General features: G+C 34.0%; 1 protein-coding gene and 1 long non-coding RNA gene across 3 annotated transcripts in view; both read left to right on the forward strand.

Moving 5' to 3' along the window:
• Positions 1–18,362, forward strand: part of kcnip1b (Kv channel interacting protein 1 b) — a 62,314-nt gene that overhangs the window by 19,029 nt on the left and 24,923 nt on the right. The window contains exon 1 of one of the 2 annotated variants that reach the window (XM_056467330.1): positions 13,213–13,406. The exons of the other annotated variant lie outside the window; for it this stretch is intronic. Within the exon in view, the coding sequence (XP_056323305.1) occupies positions 13,349–13,406 (58 nt within the window). The 5' untranslated portion in view covers positions 13,213–13,348. Of the gene's footprint in view, positions 1–13,212; positions 13,407–18,362 lie in introns of those variants that run through there. 2 annotated transcript variants of the gene reach the window in all.
• On the forward strand, positions 4,339–6,255 carry LOC130236594 (uncharacterized). The gene is made up of 2 exons (XR_008838476.1): positions 4,339–4,428; positions 5,856–6,255. It is a non-coding gene; the product is annotated as an uncharacterized LOC130236594 (long non-coding RNA).

Raw genomic sequence — 18,362 nt, forward strand, 5'->3', positions numbered from 1 at the left:
CAAAACACTGTAAAATCAAGATAAAACTACATGGTCGCAGTGCACTTTTCTCTTAGGTTTGCTTTTGAAAACACTATTGGTTGGGTTTATGGAAGGTTTTACGTCAATATTTCTCAAGCAATCTGTACGACAAGTCCTGTCTTTTTATGGACTCGTACAAGAACAATGTGCATCTGATAACAAAACATAGCCTACCCTGTGTAATATATTTCAAACTTGCAAAAATGTAGAGAGCGCCCTCTAGTGGATTTGTCAATGAAACACACCCTGAGCAATGCATTTTATGTTCTGCAAAAATGTAAGATGAGGCATGTATTTTCAACGAGCCTGGGTTGGTAATATGCATGCCAGGCCAGTTGGTGGAAATTTAAAGAAACACAACAGCTGTATTTTAAATTGCATATTTCCAAACTAATTTATATAGTACGATAAAATAGAATTCGAAAATCAGTATGCAAGTAGTACCTGGATGACCTACTACTTCCGGCAAGATTCTGAAGTGTGCATCCGATACACGCTACGCTATCCCATGATGCGCTGTGAGATAATTCATGAGCGAAGTGACGCAATTCATGCTGATAGGTCATGACAAAATGGCGGATGTAGTATGTTCGAGTTCCATTATACTGCTCACATTCATACTATATAGAACATACTTTTCTAACAGCCAAATAGTACATTTAAATTCAAATGCAGCACCTATTGAGGAATAGGTGATTTGGGAAACAACATGTCTGCATTCCTCTATACACATGGTCCTAGACCACCACTTTTGTTTTATTAGTCAAAAAAACTTTTGTGAAAAGTTGTGTGCATTGTGAAACGGGTTCTTCGACCCTTCAAGCCACATTGTTGTGTTACTGAACATCCAAATCACATGAAAATTTTTCCACTTTTAGTTAAAACTGTAAAACTTTAGTTAAAAAGTGTCATGTAAACATTCACAGATTTAACAGAATGTCTAAATGGATGCATCAAAATAAAGTTACTGGTTTCATTGTTGTAAAGTTGCAATGAAAAATTAATTACTTCTCTGATAACTTTGTCCCCTCAAATCACTGTCGATGGTCTTTCTGTTGAATTCTTTGGACTCTGCATATGAATAAATATGAATTAGAAAGAGGCTCATTTTGTGGCATGTTATTTTGCAGTTTCACTTTAAGTACAAAGTGGATGACTCTTCAACACTCTAGGCAGATTTGTGACCTCTAATATGGTCTGTCACTGACTAAAGCATTATAATTAGTGTTATGAATTTTAAAGGTCTTTCTTGAAGGCAGTGCATTTGGTAAATGAAAACAGAATGTGCTGGAGCAAACATAACTGGTGCAGAAGTTAATATGAAGTCTTTGGTACTGTATCACTTTGAGTTGATTTCAGTTCGAGTCTGTCTGTCTGTCTGTCTGTCTGTCTGTCTATCTATCTATCTATCTATCTATCTATCTATCTATCTATCTTACCTATTTATATAACCTGCATAAACATCTTAAGCTTGTGCAGACAGTTTCCATGGAAATAGATGTAGCATGTTGTATTTTTAGGCAAGTTCTGAAAGATACTGATAGTTTTCCTTCCTACATATGAATACATCTTTTTTATTTTATAAGCATAAAGGCATAGCTTGATGAGACATAAACAGTACTGTATTAGTTCTGCATTTGGGTTCACATAGAAACAAATAAAACCTTCACATTGACGCAAACTGTACAATAAAGTTGCCTAACACTAAATTCATCTATGATCATGTAGTGCCTGTAAAGCTTTTGGATAACATAAAAAATAAACAGCATGTTGACAGTATTACTAGACAGAAAGGCACTTATATATTGATATATAGGTTCAGCTGTGGATTAGTGTACAGCTACTTGAAATTCTGACAACACAGAGACTCTGAATATATGTTAAATGCCGCCCCCTTCTGGATCATTGATGAACTATGTACACCTGAAAAACACTTTGTGTGAGCATCTTATTTTCTCAAATTCCACAATGGCTTTTGTTTTACATTATTCCTCATGAACAACGTTACAAGATTACTTATTTACCAGTCAGTGCAACATGTAAAAAAACAATGTACATGTAAGAAAATATAGTAATGTATTGTACAGTAGACTGTTTTTGAATCATATTTCAGTAAATAGTGTTATATGATATATATTACAGCATTTATATTTACACATTAATCAATGCTATTGCATAATGTTAAATTAATTTGTGAACTACACTGATAAACTGTAATTAATACTACTTTAGTTTTTACTAAAGTAAATTGTGGTGTAGTAGTATAATATAATACTATATATTACTATATATACTATATTTGTAGAAAACTACTGGGCTACTTACTACTGGGTAGAAAGCTATTTATTATTTATTTATTTATTTATTGCCACATCAGCAACTTATGGCTATTTCATGGCAAAATGGATATACATAAAAACATTACATGATAAAAACAAAGTTGCTTAGACAAATATGTAAAATATAAATAAATAAAATTCACACAAAAATATATTCAAAGTTAAATATGATTTTCAGTTCAATTTTTGATAAATAATTTAAGATTCTTCCTGGTGGTACCTTTTTTAAAATGTCCATCAAAGTACTCTCCTTATAAAAAATATGTCTAATTGTATTCAAACTTCCACATTCCAACAACATATGTTTCATGGTAAGAGGAGTCTGGCAGTTATTACATTTAGGTGGTGCTTCGTTATTGAGTAAATACAAATGAGTCAACCTAGAATATCCAGTTCGACATCTAGTATAGACAGTTAACTCATGCCTGGTCTCAAAATTATAAGTTGCTAAGTATCTTTCATTTATTTTCGGGTTAATTTCATGTAATTTATTATTTATGCTGTTGTCCCATTCCCTTTGACATGTTTCGTTTATGTACAAATTAATTGTGGGTTTCAAGTCCTCAGGAGGAATTAAACATTCTGTCACTTTCAAGGAGATAGCCTGTTTTGCTGCTTCATCTGCCAGTTCATTTCCATGTAGTCCCACATGGCCTGGAATCCAACAGAAGATAACATTGAACTTCTTATTTTCTAGCGCTGTCATTTTCTTTTTAATCCTGGAAATTATGGGGTGATCACAGTTAGAAGCTTCAAGTACTTGAAGACAGGATTTGGAATCTGTGCAGATTAAAAAGTTACGGTACTATGTCCTTTCCATTTGTTCTAAAGCCATATTTATTGATTTTTCTCCTGGAATCAGAGTACCAAAAACTTCATCTTTAAAAACTACTGCTGCAGTTACTCCTTTGTCTGTTTTTGATCCATCTGTTTATATGAATTTATGATGAGGGCAGTTTATTTATATTATAGTTGTTTAATTACCATATATCAATACTTATTAATTATTCTTATAAGTAAGTCACTAGTTCGAAAATACTAAAGTATTTACTATAAATGACTATACCCACAGAGCTAAATTTCTCTGGCCCAGCTCTGGCCCATAAAATCAGCTTTTACTTCGCCCTGATGCTGTCATGAATTATGGTACATGACTGGACTAAGTAAATGAGGGGCTAAACATGGACCATATCTGGGCCAAGTCTCAGCCAAGTTAATTCTCGAAGCCAATTGATTGGTTGAATTTACTCAAAAATAATTCAAATGTATTTTAAATGTGGGTCAAGATAGGCCAAACTTGCGTGGCCCGCATATCAGTTTTTAATACTCCATTTGACTTCTGGCCCATGTCTTGTGTGCTAGCTTAAAGATGGTGCCACCTCTGCCAAACCCGGGCCATGTTTGGCCCACATATGCCAGTGCCGGATGAATGCCTGCTGTGCCAGATTTATGCCGAATCTGGGCCAGAATTCTTTTCCGCCTGGTATAGGCTTAATATTTTTATATAAAGAAAACACCCCAGAATTTCCTCCCATCTATATTCAAAAGGAAAAGGGAAAAAAGTTGTAAAATTGTTGTGATTTTGCATTTCCCTTGTTTATTGATTTGATTCTTTACTAACATTTGTTTCAAGTAACTTATTGATTATGAGTCAAACAATAGGCAACTTTTTATGTTCTTAAGCACATCAAAATCATCATAAATGCACTGTAAAAAGTGCTACACTCACAAAGTTGGTTTTATATACTTTAAATAATTGCAATCTAGTTAATTATATTTGTTTTATACCAAAAAAATATCAATTTGCTTATCCTTTACTTAAAGTAGATCAGTTTTTATAAAACAGTATATTTTAAATAAAACTAATGCAATTTATTTGAGTATATTTTTGTATGTGGTTATTGTGTAGAATAAATGTTATAAAAGTGAGTTGACACAGACAATTTATTAGAACGTGATTTTAATAATTCTGCGTGACCCCATTTTCACTGCCCGCCACTTTCCAGACACACGCAGCATCTACAAGGGGCGACATTTACTGCTCGCAGCAGCAGATCTGATTAACACGGTAAGTTGCAAATGTAGCCGAATGATAATGGCAAAGTCATGCTAAACTGCCGACTTCACTAGGCAGGTGAGGTTTTAGCTTGTAAATTGTACTGTAACGTCAGGTAACAGACTGCTCTCACATGGAAAGCTAAGTTGGCTAACGCTAACCAACGCTAGTTCATGCTAACGATTAAAAGTGATAGTCCTGAGAAAAAAAAATGTTAAAGTAGTTTTAAAACACTTAGTAGGTATAACTAACGTTACAGAACGGATTAACAAGGTCTCTGGTGGGCGGTCAGGGGGTGGGTGCAGTTTGCTAGCGCTAACTTGGCTAGCTAACCTAAGTTATTATCAGCACATTAAGGATCATATTAAATCAGAAACGTATGGAACAGTTAAGTAGTTTGTGTTTAGCGTAACATTAAGTAGCTTAAGGTTTGTGTTTTAGAGATTTAGTCCATAAGTTTTTTGTTAATACTGCAATGTGAATAAATTACAGATTTATAATTTATTTGAACTTAAATTACATTTATGTTTACAGAACCATTTAAGATGTATGCACCTCATTCTAAAATGCGTTTTCTTGGTCTTTAGATACCAAAGTGATTTTGATTATTTTGTTAAGAAAAACATTAGATACGATTACAGCTATAATTATTTGCAGGTAAGTAAAACACGGGTAAAATTGCAAACAATAGTGGGCTCCATAGAATTACATTTGTTATCTGAAGATTTTTTTGTATATGTGCAATGAATAAACAGTAAAAAATATCCTAATGCAGTTTCTTATTATCTGTCAGTCTTTCACTAAAGCTAACTGAAAACACTGATTCACTGAACTATCATTTGCCAGTAACATTAAATTTGGAGAAAAAGTAAATTAAAAGTAGCTTCAGCAAAAATGTAATGTAAACTTTAATGTAATATGTAAAATAGCAATGTATTTATTTAATTTTGTATTATGACTTGTATTATGGCAAAGTTTGGTGCAAAATGAAGATGACAGTTAAATTATAGTTTTATATTCGCCATTTTCAAACTGTTTAATATGTAAGTTACATACATATTTTTATGCTTTATAAGTTGCAAAAATAAACTGAAAATGTAATACCTAAATTTAAATAATTCCTTGATTGACAGGCAACCAAAATGCCATACACTGTTGCACTGAATAAAATCACAGTTTTCTTTAGAATTTGATTCTTAAAAACACCTGGAAGAATGTAAGTACACAATAACCTATATAGCCTTTTTTTTAATACAGAAGTTTAACTAAGGTAAATTTTAACTGATAATCTAAGGTGTTTCATCCATGTATCATTCTCACTGCACTTTTTTAACTTCACTTGTAGTTTATCTAAGATATTTGCTATTTAGCATTTAGCTATTTAATATTATTTAGTACCAACCACCTGAACTCCTGTTTCTTTTTTTCTCCACCAATAGAGTTGTGTGGAATCAGAGGTGCATGCGGCTGCCCACGGGAAAAATTTGACATCAGCCCAACACAGTTTGGATAATCATAGGACTGTCAGAGGTTTACCAAACCTGTCATGTGATGGCTCCTGTTTGGACTTAACGATGTCCTCGACTTACAAAACTGTATACATTATTTGACATATATCAGAGACTCTTTGTGGGACTGGACCTTATGCATCCTAAATCTTCATCAAAGTATGCAGATCTCCTTACTGAGTTGTCTTAGATGATTTCTCAATAGGATCTGGTATTATTAATGTTTTTATTTATGTACTGTGTATGTGCAGCCACATTAATGGCCTGTTTTGTAGTCACTTTTAAAAGGGACACTGGTTGACATTGAATAAATGCTATGGTCTTTAATCCATCTTCCCATTCTTATTTAATTGTTATTAACCGTAAAGTCTGTTTATCTGTTTTTACTTAATCACTGTATAGTGTGCTTAGAATATAAAAATGAAGATTTATTTTCTGAGGTTACAGCCAGAAGTCAATTGAATTCATTTTAAAGGACATATGCATGGTTAATTTTATTTAGATAATAAAGTTCTTAATACCTAATTAAAATAAGTTCAGGCAACATATAGCAATGTATAAATAAGTTAGGTTTAACAAAAAAAGTAAGTTTATCTGATTTGAGTAATTTTAGAAATATTAGTTGGCTCAACTTAATTTTGTTACATTTGTTTTAAGCAATGTTTTAGTGTTTAATATACTTAAAAAAGGCTGGAAGTTGATTCAACCTAAAACGTCCGATGCAGCCACTTGCCTCACTTTTTATAAGTTAGATCTAGGTCATACTTTTTACAGTGTGAGCTCATTATATATTCATCTTCTGAACCATGTTTTGCAAGAATTATTTATGGACTTTCAACCATGATTCATTATCTGTAAACAAAAGGTCAGGGATTTGTGAAAAGACAAAAGCTTGAAGCCGCACTATTACCTGTGCACTGTCACAATTCAAAAACAATGTTTATGCATTAGGCCTAAAATTGACACAAAATGGCGGATCAAAGACAAAACTCACATCATTTCCAAAACCATACTTCAAGTATTTCCAAACATTTTCTCTGCAAGTAACTTTACGCTTCGACAGCTAGAAGGACAATACATAGTAGTAACCATTAACGTCTGACAGTATTTGTCCTATCAGCAACCACAAGAGGGCAGTATATATCCAACATATCATTTTTTGAGCAAAATCCCACGACGAGTTTGTACTAAGATGATTTAATGCCTCTGTAAGCACTAAGAGGGTGCCTGGTAAAACTAGATATGACAAAATAAAAACATTGACAGCAAATTTCATATATATATATATATATATAAAAAACACGCATAATAGCTGTTATTTAATAAACTGACTACAACTACTAAACCTAAGAGGCATTTGAAGCACTGTAGAACTAAAGACATGAAAGTTTATTTTCCATAATATAAGCAGCATGCCATGTACATAATCATATTAGTACCACACCCACAAATCATACTGCAGTCCTTACATGCTCACAAGGGGCTGTGTGTACATATAGTCGACAGCAGGCCTGGAGCAGAAGCTGACTGTGAACTGTGGGTATATGAGGGGGCACAGGCTGATGATCTGCCCCAGGCAGTAACTCACATACTGTGAGCTGCAGCTGCCGCTGTCGAGCAACTGATACATTAGCTTTAAAAGCACCATATAATGAGCTAAAACTCCTCAATTTAACAATTTCAAGCTGATATACTACTTTTTCTCTTTTCTTTCATTCTGTTACTGTTACAGTATGGAATATTGTATCCTGCTGCAGCTATGTGGCTCTTTCATAGCTCAGGAGCAACCCAATCTCATCAATCTCAGGAGACGTAATCCAATATTCAACAATGAAGTATCAATTTTTGCTTAGTCTTAGAAAGAATTCTAATAAAAAGAAATGAGATTATTTAGATAAAATACATGTGAATAGCATATGTTTTCTAATATATTTTTATAAATGTAATATTTGTTTGAAAATTCTGTCATCATTTGTTCACCCTTTACTTGTTCCAAACTTTTCTGACTTTATTTTGTCTGTTCAACAGAAAAGAAGATATTTCGAAGAAAGCAGGAAACCTGTAACCATTGACTTTACAAATATTTATTTTCCAAATATAGAGGTCAATGTTTTCTGGGTTTTCAGCCTTCTTCAAAATATCTTCTTTTGTGTTCAACATAATAAAGAAACTCATAAAGGTTGAGTAAATAGAGACAAAATGTTTAAAGTATTTTATTTTCCGATAGTCTACAGAACAAAACATCGTTATGCAATAACTTGCCTAATTACCCTAACCTGCCTAGTTAACCTAATTAACCTAGTTAAGCCTTTAAATGTCACTTTAAGCTGTATAGAAGTGTCTTGAAAAATAACTACAAAAATATTGTTTACTGTCATCATGGCAGAGATAAAAGAAATCAGGTATTAATGAGTTATTAAAACTATTATGTTTACAAATGTGTTGAAAAAAATCTGCTCTCCGTTAAACAGACATTAGGGAAAAAATACACAGTGGGGCTAATAATTCAGGGGGGCTAATAATTCTGACTTCACTGTGCATATATTAATATATATATATATATATATATATATATATATATATATATATATATATATATATATATATATATATATATATATATATATATATATATTTATATATATATATATATATATATATATATATATATATATATATATATATATATAAATACACACAACAAACACACATACATACATACACACTCATTCACACACACACACAGTGCTCAGCATAATTGTGTACACTTTTAAACATTTATCAAAACAGATTTAGTAAACAGATACATTTTATAAAATAATATTTTAGTCACCAAACATATTTAGAAATTAAAAGATAATACAATTAATTTCAAGCAAAATATTGCTAAAATTAGAACCTACAAAATAAAAAAAACTAAATTTTTCAATGTTTTTGCTTCTCTTGATTTTTCCTCTTTTTAAATTTGTTTTTAATATTTTTCTCATTCATTCATTTTCTTTTCGGGTTAGTCCCTTTATTAATCAGGGTCGCCACAGCAGAATGAACCGCCAACTTATCCAGCATATGTTTTATGCAGCGGATAAAGAAATTGGTTTTCAAAAACCATTTTAAATTTTGCATAAATAATTAGTGAATAAAGCATGGTTTCCACACATGGTTGTGTACCAAACAATATTGGGAAAATGCCATATATTATCATTATAGTTACAATGAAGGAAGCCACCAGATCTTTATTGCTTTATAATAAATTACTTGTACTTAAGAGCACACAAACAACACATCCAATAGCAAAAATCTTGAGTATGGAGGCAAATGCCTGATTTTTGGGTTCACGAGCTTATGAGTTGTTTCTTATCAGTAGTTTAGCCAAATAATGTTGACGACACTTAATCTCGGGCATTTCAGAATGACTTTACTATATATGACTTGAGAATGTCAGAATGACTTTATTATATATGACTTGAGATGGATCGCATTCAGAGTGTCCATCTTGTTTTTTGCTTTATCCAACCATATATCAATTGGAAGGCAGTAGTAATTTGCAACTACATGTCAACTAATTCACTCTCATTAGATAATGAGTTAACTCTCAATAATAATTGGAGAATTAGCAGACTGTGTTAGATTTGAATGTTGCAGGTACATGAATGCATTTAAGCATGAGCGTGTACACTATAAAACATTTCAATCATGTCTGTTTTCATGTTCTTATAAAAGTATTCTATAATGGACAAGCTCAAAACTTTTTATAGCCCATTTATCTGTATTTAGCATAATCCCTTTGTGATCAAAATAGCGCAAATGCAAGCCTAAAAAAAAGGCCTAAATCAGCACGATCAGAATAAATTGTTACTAAATTTAGCACTTGATATGGTCGATACTTGTTGGGCAAATAGAGTTTTTATGTGCTACCTATTACAGTACCTCACCATCTTAAATTACTTTACTCCTTGGCAGCTTTCATTACAGAAATAAAATGGGTTGGTCAGATTCACATCCAATTAATTTCACCGCTGTCTAGGAGAAACTCTTGCAATAATAAAGAGATCTCCTATGTGATTCCAATTTCCTATCTAAACAGCAGCTCATACTGAACTGAGAATACACAGACTAATCCTATATCTTCACCTCACCTGCCCTGGATCCTTCGCTGCACCAGCACTTTCCTTTAACAATAAAGACTTGCTGGGTTACAAGATTAAGGAGAAGAAGAAGACGAAGAAAGGAATGGGCAGATGAAAGGACATGAAATGATGTGCATGCACATTTGCAGCATGTGTTTCAATGATCAGAAGAAGGGTTTACGTAAAAGAAGAAGCTCATCCTCACTTTCCCATCAACATTTCCTAGGTCTTTTCTTCAGCTTCACTTTCATTTACTTCTATCTGGCTGTCACACATTTTCCTCCACACGCTGAGAGGAATGACAGCGGAGAAGGGAGATTTGTGAAAAGATCAAGGGTGCAAAAGCCTTGTCCTTGGAATTCCTCATCGTCCTCACATCATCCCTGTTCTTTCTATCCTCTTCTAAGCCTTTTTTCTGTTTCCGTTCCACATACTTCAACCCTGTTTTGTGTTTATCCAGTGTTTTTTTTTATTCCAGTTCAGAGATTTGATGCTCTTAAAGCTTTCTTTTTAGCCCAAATGCTTGTCTTTTAATTGCGTGCTGTAATTGAATCTCTAGTCTTTTCCGTTTGCGTGTGAATGAGTCAATACGGAGAGCTGAACTAAAAGATGTCAATGTTTAAGTGGCCCAGATAGATAAGAGTTCAGCATGTTCTAGAGAGCGAGAGAGAGAAAGCGCTTCAGTTAAAGTGATTATCTTAATCCTCACACTCTGTGGTACTCTGACCACTGATAGAGCCCATAAAACCATGTATCTGACTGAGAAATCCAATGGTGCAATCAAATTTATATGTTCTAAAATTATTTCCAAATGGAAAAAATCACTGAATATTTAATAAAAATCTAAATATATCAAACAATTCAGTAAAATACATATTGGATGTATAATTCAGCATCCTCAGTGTTCAAAATTATGGTGTCCAACTTTGTTAAATACATACATACATACATACATACATACATACATACATACATACATACATACATGCATACAAATATTGGCACATTAATTAACTAAAATTATTTACGCTTTTTCTAAATTTTCACAAAAATATTAGGCAGCACAATTGTTTTTATCATAGTATTAAGAAGTAATATAACAAAAATTAATAAATTAGCATTAGAACTATTTGTGAAATTGACTGAAGACTCAAGTAATAACTGCTTATGAACGCAGCTTTGCATCAATAAGAATAAATTACATTTTGAGACATTTAACTAAAAACTGCAGTATTATTTAAAACTTTGTATGTGTGACCACATAAAAACAGCCTTTGTGATAATGTTTTTTCAGAAAAAATTATAAAACCCTGCTGATCCCAAACTTAAATGGTAGTATATATAAGTGTGACATCACGCAAAGCCGCTTCCAGGTCCAAGGACTCTATCAAATTGTATGGGGACAAATAGTAACAGTAAACGTTTACAATGCGATGTAATACTTTCAAAAATCACAATTTCTTTCTCTCTCTCTCTCTCTCTCTCTCTCTCTCTCTCTCTCTCTCTCTCTCTCTCTCTCTCTCTCTCTCTCTCTCTCTCTCTCTCTCTCTCTCTCTCTATATATATATATATATATATATATACATATATATATATATATATATACATATACACACACACAAACAGTTGAAGTCAGAATTATTATTATTATTATATAATTATAGAATTATTATTTTTTTAATATTTTCCAAATGATGTTTAACAGAGCAAGGACATTTTTACAGCATGTCTGATAATATTCTTTCTTCTGGAGAAAGTCTTATTTGTTTTATTTTGGCTAGAACATTTTAAGGACAAAATTATTAGCCCCTTTAAGCTATCTTTTTTTCCAATAATCTACAGAACAAACCACTGTTATACAATAACTTGTCTAATTACCCTGCCTAGTTAACTGAATTAACCTAGTTAAGCCTTTAATGTCTCTTTAATCTGTATAGAAGTGTCTTGAAAAATATCTAGTCAAATATTATTTACTGTCATCATGGCAAAAATAAAATAAATCAGTTATTACAAATGAGTTATTAAAACTATTATGTTTAGAAATGTGTTAAAAAATCTTCTCTCCGTTAAACAGAAATTGGGGAAAAAATAAACAGGGTGGCTAATAATTCATGGCGCTAATAATTCTGACTTCAACTGTATATCCATACCTAATATCAGGTGACTAGAAACTGATAAGTTTTTAGAAATTGTTAACATTTGGTGTCTGTGATGCAGCATGTTTAGAGACTAAAGTGTACACCATGATTTTATATCAAATTTATTTTATTGTGTGATATGACTAAAACGTTATCATAAACAAGTATTTTCTCAATTCAAATGAGTAGAGGCTTGGACCCGGAAACTGTATTCCATACATCACGACTTAACAAGCGGATAGTTTATGCATATTCAGTACAGTTATTCAAACCAGTAATAACACAATTACTAGCGGTGTTCTATAATGTTAAAATCCTCATTAAAAATATTAGATTTCAAAGTATTCATATTCAATATGACTTTTATCATCATATTTTGCTGTGTGTCTTAATGGCTTAATATTCTAAAGACCACTGATATTTTAACATATATGAATTACCAAAATTCATTTCAGCCATGCCAATTCCTCTAAAAATATATATACACACATGATAACACAGGAGCAGTAGTATATACATGTGTAGGATCTTTGTGGCACTATAAAACAAATTTCTTGATCGTTGTGACCAGCCTGACAACAGCAGCGATGGCTCAACCAATGGTGTTAAGTTGATTGAGGCAATTTGTTTGACTGACCAATAACAGACAAGCAATGTTTACAAAACTTGTTCGAAAAACAGTGTTATTATTTGTACAACTTGCTTTGATGCTTCCTTTGATGCCGGCACACTTCTCTTTTAAAGTCTCTCACTAAAAGAATCATCTTTACATTTCTGCTGGACAAAGTGATATTGTTTCTCTATTCAAGCACCCACGCGTCTGTTCTTTCACTGCTGGATGGACCTATTAACTACTCAGTTTTATTACTCTCTCGTTCTCCACTAGTATTCCTAAAAGAACCACTCTCCATCTCTCTCTCTCTCTCTCTCTCTCTCTCTCTCTCTCTCTCGCTCACACTCCCTCTCTCTATGTCTCTCTCAGCCCCCAATAAAAGCTCAGGAAATGATGAGCAGCCTTCAGAGTCCACATGATAGACAGACAGAACGGGGAGAAAGTCAGAAAGAGGGATAGCAATAAGTAACAACTGGGAGTATCGAAGTGGGTTGAAGATCAGGAGACAAAATACAAAAAACAAGGAATATTTAAACTCTATTGAAGATGGGTGTAGTGTTGGGGACTTTCTCTATGCACACCAAACAAGTCTCCTACAGGACAGGTAGGATTAAATTTGTATATTAACAAACTACTAACACTTAATACTTAACATAAATGAGTTTGAGGATTTTGAGAAGAAAATAAGATTAGAAGATCCCACTTTTAATGCCATTTTGATTTTGTATTGTATTTTACACTTGCTTTATTGCTTTTGCATTCAGCATTCTTGTTCTCCTTATTGAATAATTTGAATGTCTGCAGGTAGAAAGCTGGACAATAAATAATTTTGGACAATAAATTAGTCACAGAATGTTCCTTGAAGTTGGCTAAAACTTCTGTTGGGGTGTATGTTAAAAGACGTTTCATAAAAAAAGCCTAAATACAGTAATTATCTATTCACTTCCCAATTATATCTCAAAGAACTGGCAATCTGAATTAACCAAATGAATTTTTGATAAAGTCAGTGGCAAGTCCTGCATGAGAATGAAGTGAATGTGCTTGCATATTCTGGCATCGGCTCCATACAAGGCATTATGGGTTATGAAAGTATTACATAGCCATTTATTCCAAAATAATTTCGTCCTATAGTGCTCCGAGCTGAGAGGATGGAGGAGGCGATTTGAAGGTTTTGAAAAGCGAAGCGATCGGGCTGCAAGTACGCGATAAGGAAATGCATGAAAAGAGGGAAAAGAGAAGGCGGTTTGTTAGTGATTATTTATGCCTTGAAGGTTAATTAACCTACACTGCATGCAAATGTACCATTTCTGATTCTCCATGGTGTTAATGCGCTGAAGAATATGCTAAAACAATACAGTACTGAATCAAAACAACATCAACAGTGCTGCACTCACATGTGGGAGCATGTGTTTATACTCGCTCATAAGAGCAGTAAGGAGCCACACTTCAAATACACAAACACACACATATATATACACACACATCAGAGACCTGAAAAATGATTATGGAGCCAAGAGGATTACGAGTTCTGGGCAGAAAGACAGAAAGCTCGTTTGAAGTCTTCAGTAAAATCCCCAGGAGTTACAGGAGCTGCCTGTGAGTTTATAACTACAGACACAAACTCCATCAGCTTTGGCACTCAGCCTTGACGGACTATGACTTCTGCTGGATTTCTGAATGTGCAGCTTTAAGTTAATTTGTTGAGGATGAAAATGAGTAGGATGATAATCTAAAACTGCCTGATACTAAAGCACTGCAGATATGTATTTGTGTTTATGCAAAGCCACAACTCAATTAGGAATAGTTGACAGGCTAGACTTTCCTTTAAGAAACATTTTGAACAGCCCAGCGATGCACAGGACTGATCACATGTGTAAACATTATTATGGGTGGAAATAGCACACAGAAACCCAAATACTTGGCTTAGAATTAAATATAAATGTAACAATAGGTAATTAACAAAAATAAGTAATTTTAACTAGAAACTGAACTCCAGATGCCACAGAAAAGGTTAATAAACAAAATCAATAAGAGCGGTGTAAATAAAGCTGGCTAACAGTGAAAACAGATGCTTTGTTAATTATTTATTACCTGGCGCATGCTGGGATCTGCAGATTTATAGCAATAAATATTTTTCCTGTGCATTCTGTCCTCCAACCTACACATACATTCATTCATTTTCTTTTCGGCTTAGTCCCTTTATTAATCTGGGGTCGCCACAGCGGAATGAACCGCCAACTTATCCAGCATATGTTTTACACAACAGATGCCCTATGGCTGCAACCCATCACTGGGAAACCTATACATAGATATCATTTGTTACTTTTCTAAGACACAGACTATAGGAATGCTTATTAAAATATTGCACCTAGTGCGAGTAGGACATTATTTATTTTGTCCTTTCATCAATTCAGGATTCATGCATTAGCAAAACAAGCATAAGTTTGAAAAGGAGTCGGTAAAGACCAGTGTCGTGTATGCAAAACTTGGACTCTGTCTCAAACCCATATTTTATTGGTCTTGGTCTTGTCATGGACATGTGTGGATTTGGACTTGGACTTGACTCGTACTCGTTAATATTAGGATATGAACTCCACTCAAGTCCACTCAAAATTGTTCACTCAAACTAGTTCATGTTTGTTAATATTGTTATATACTCAAACAAGTTGCTGTATGTTAATATTTCTTTGAATTGATGATTTCCCTGTAAAATTAAAATAAATTATTTTATATATATATATATATTTTTTTTATAATATTTTAATTTTAATAATCAATTAATAAATTAAATCCTGCGCTTTGATCGGTAACTCCAGGTATACCTCCTTATTTTAAACTTTACCTTTTTTATTCATGGTGGACACAACTGTGAAATGGCACTATTGTACAAATGACCTATTAAATACTGACATAATTTTTTTTTATGATAAATTCACAGGCTATACTGTAATTGTATGGGGGAAAAGCATGGTCGGAAGACAGTATGTGTTTTTGTTGATAAAAAAAGTAATTATAAAGTGAAAACATTGAGAAATTTTGTGATTTGCATGCTATTGTTTAATATCTTCTTAGTTTTGCTGTTGTCAGCTGTGCAAACCTTTATAGCCAAAATCATTTGTTGAAGTGATCCGCAACTCCAAATCTGCCTTTAGATGTATTTTACTGTAAAATAGCTTCAAGACTTAAAATGTTCACTGACCGATCAGTAACGAGCATTAAACATCACCGCCATATTATATGATAACATTTTCACCCACTCTTGATCTAAGTTAAGAAAGTTTCAAATCTGCAGCAAAACAACAATTATGAAAACCTATGAATTGATACACTCACCGGCCACTTTAATAGGTACACCCGTCCAACTGCTTGTTAACGCAAATTTTTAATCAGCCAATCACATGGCAGCACATGACATGGTCGAGATGAACTGCTGCAGCTTAAACTGAGCATCAGAATGAGGAAGAAAGGTGATTTAAGTGAATTTGAATGTGGCATGGTTGTTGGTACCAGACAGGCTGGTCTGAGTATTTCAGAAACTGCTGATCTACTGGGATGTTCATGCACAACCATCTCTAGGGTTTACAGAGAATGGTCCGAAAAAGACAAAATATCCAGTGAGCAGCAGTTTTGTGGGTGCAAATGCCTTTTTGATGCCAGAGGTCAGAGGAGAATGGCCAGACTGTTTCAAGCTGATATAAAGACAACAGTAACTCAAATAACCACTCGTTACAACCGAGGTATCTGTTGTAGAGGAAGAGCATCTGTGAATGCACAACACATCGAACCTTGAGCCGGATGGGCTACAGCAGCAGAAGACCACACCGGGTGCCACTCCTGTTAGCTAAGAACTAAGAAACTGAGGCTAAAATTCACACAGGTTCACTAAAATTGGACAATAGAAGATTTTAAAAATGTTGCCTGGTCTGATGAGTCTCAAATTCTCCTGCGACATTCAGATGGTAGGGTCAGAATTTGGCATCAACGACTTTTAAAAAAGCATGGATCCATCCTGCCTTGTATCAATGGTTCAGGCTGATTGTGGTGGTGTAATGGTGTGGGGGACATTTTTTTGGCACATTGTGGGCCTATTAGTACCAATTGAGCATTGTGTCAATGCCACAGCTTATCTGTGTACAATGTCAATCCCTTTATGATCACAGTGTACCCATCTTTTGATGGCTATTTCCAGCAGGATAACACACCATGTCATCAAGCGCGAATCATCCCAGACTGGTTTCTTTAACATGACATTAAGTTCACTGTACTCAAATGGCATCCACAGACTCCAGATCTCAATCCAATAGAGACCTTTGGGATGTGTGAGATTCACATCATGGGAGCAGCAACTTCGTGATGCTATCATGTCAATATGGACCAAAATTTCAGAGGAATATTTTCAGTACCTTGTTGAATTTATGCTACGAAGGATTAAGGCAGTTCTGAAGGCAAAAGGGAGTCCAACCATGTACAAGTAAGGTGTACCTAATAAAGTGGCCGGTGAGTATATATATTTAACCACACAGCTGCTAAAACTCTATTAGCACCATTTCTTCTTGTACCACTGTTGCGCAACCCTATTAATAATAATACTATGATCACATATTCTCAGTGATACAAGGTTTCAGGCTGTTATTCGCACCATTGAATTTATTTCCAAGGGTAAGCCAGTCATCTGTATCCATTTCCCAAGTGCATTAGCAGATTCAATGAGGCGTCTGCAATGGAAACATCCAACATAGACACTTCTGACTGAGAAAAAGAGGCTTACACCTGCCTGCGTGGATTTCACACATGTCAGTCGTTGGTTTCTTGCCCAAGCACAAGTGCCAAAAATGAGCAACAACCATTACAAATGTCTTACAGCAAACAGCATATGTTGTGATGAAATTTAAATGTTTTTGTCTTTGTGAGGCAGGTGGTAGGACCTCAGAGTGTTGAAATAGAGAGAAAAATACTGTGTTTTTTGCTGAAAGGGTTGTAGTGAATTGCAGATGTGCTAGAATTAGGATATCTCTAGATATCTTGGCCTGATTTTCAGGTCAGTCCTGCTGGATTTGCGTAATACAGAGCGAAGAGGGTTGATATTATGTAATTACTCATTACCTTCAACTTCTCTCCCAGCCCAAAGCTTGTCCGTCTGAAGTTTCATCTTTTATTGTATTATTAATAAGGTTACAGACCTGCTGTTTTGAAACTCAGACATATTCCCATTGGCAATATCTTTTCCTCTGTAGTTTGTCTTTCTTTTTCCCTGCATCTCTTTGTTCACTATCCCTCTTCATAACTGTTTGAGTCTCTCTAATTGGAAAAGTTTGTAGGGTCGTTTCCCAAGTATAATGAGGGACACAAAGAAACAAACGATATTGTTGCATAAATGGTGTATGTACAATACACTAACAAAAATGCACATTTGTGCATAGTAGCCCACACAGACAAAAATAGAGTTCATGATCCATGAAATGTTCTTATCTGAGTCAGTAAATTGGCAAAGCACACACACACACGCATGCTCAGCAGCTCATAAAAGGAAATGATGAAAGAAACTACTTACAGTCATACC

This window comes from Danio aesculapii, chromosome 10, assembly GCF_903798145.1.
Source record: "Danio aesculapii chromosome 10, fDanAes4.1, whole genome shotgun sequence".
Classification (NCBI taxonomy): Eukaryota; Metazoa; Chordata; class Actinopteri; order Cypriniformes; family Danionidae; genus Danio; species Danio aesculapii.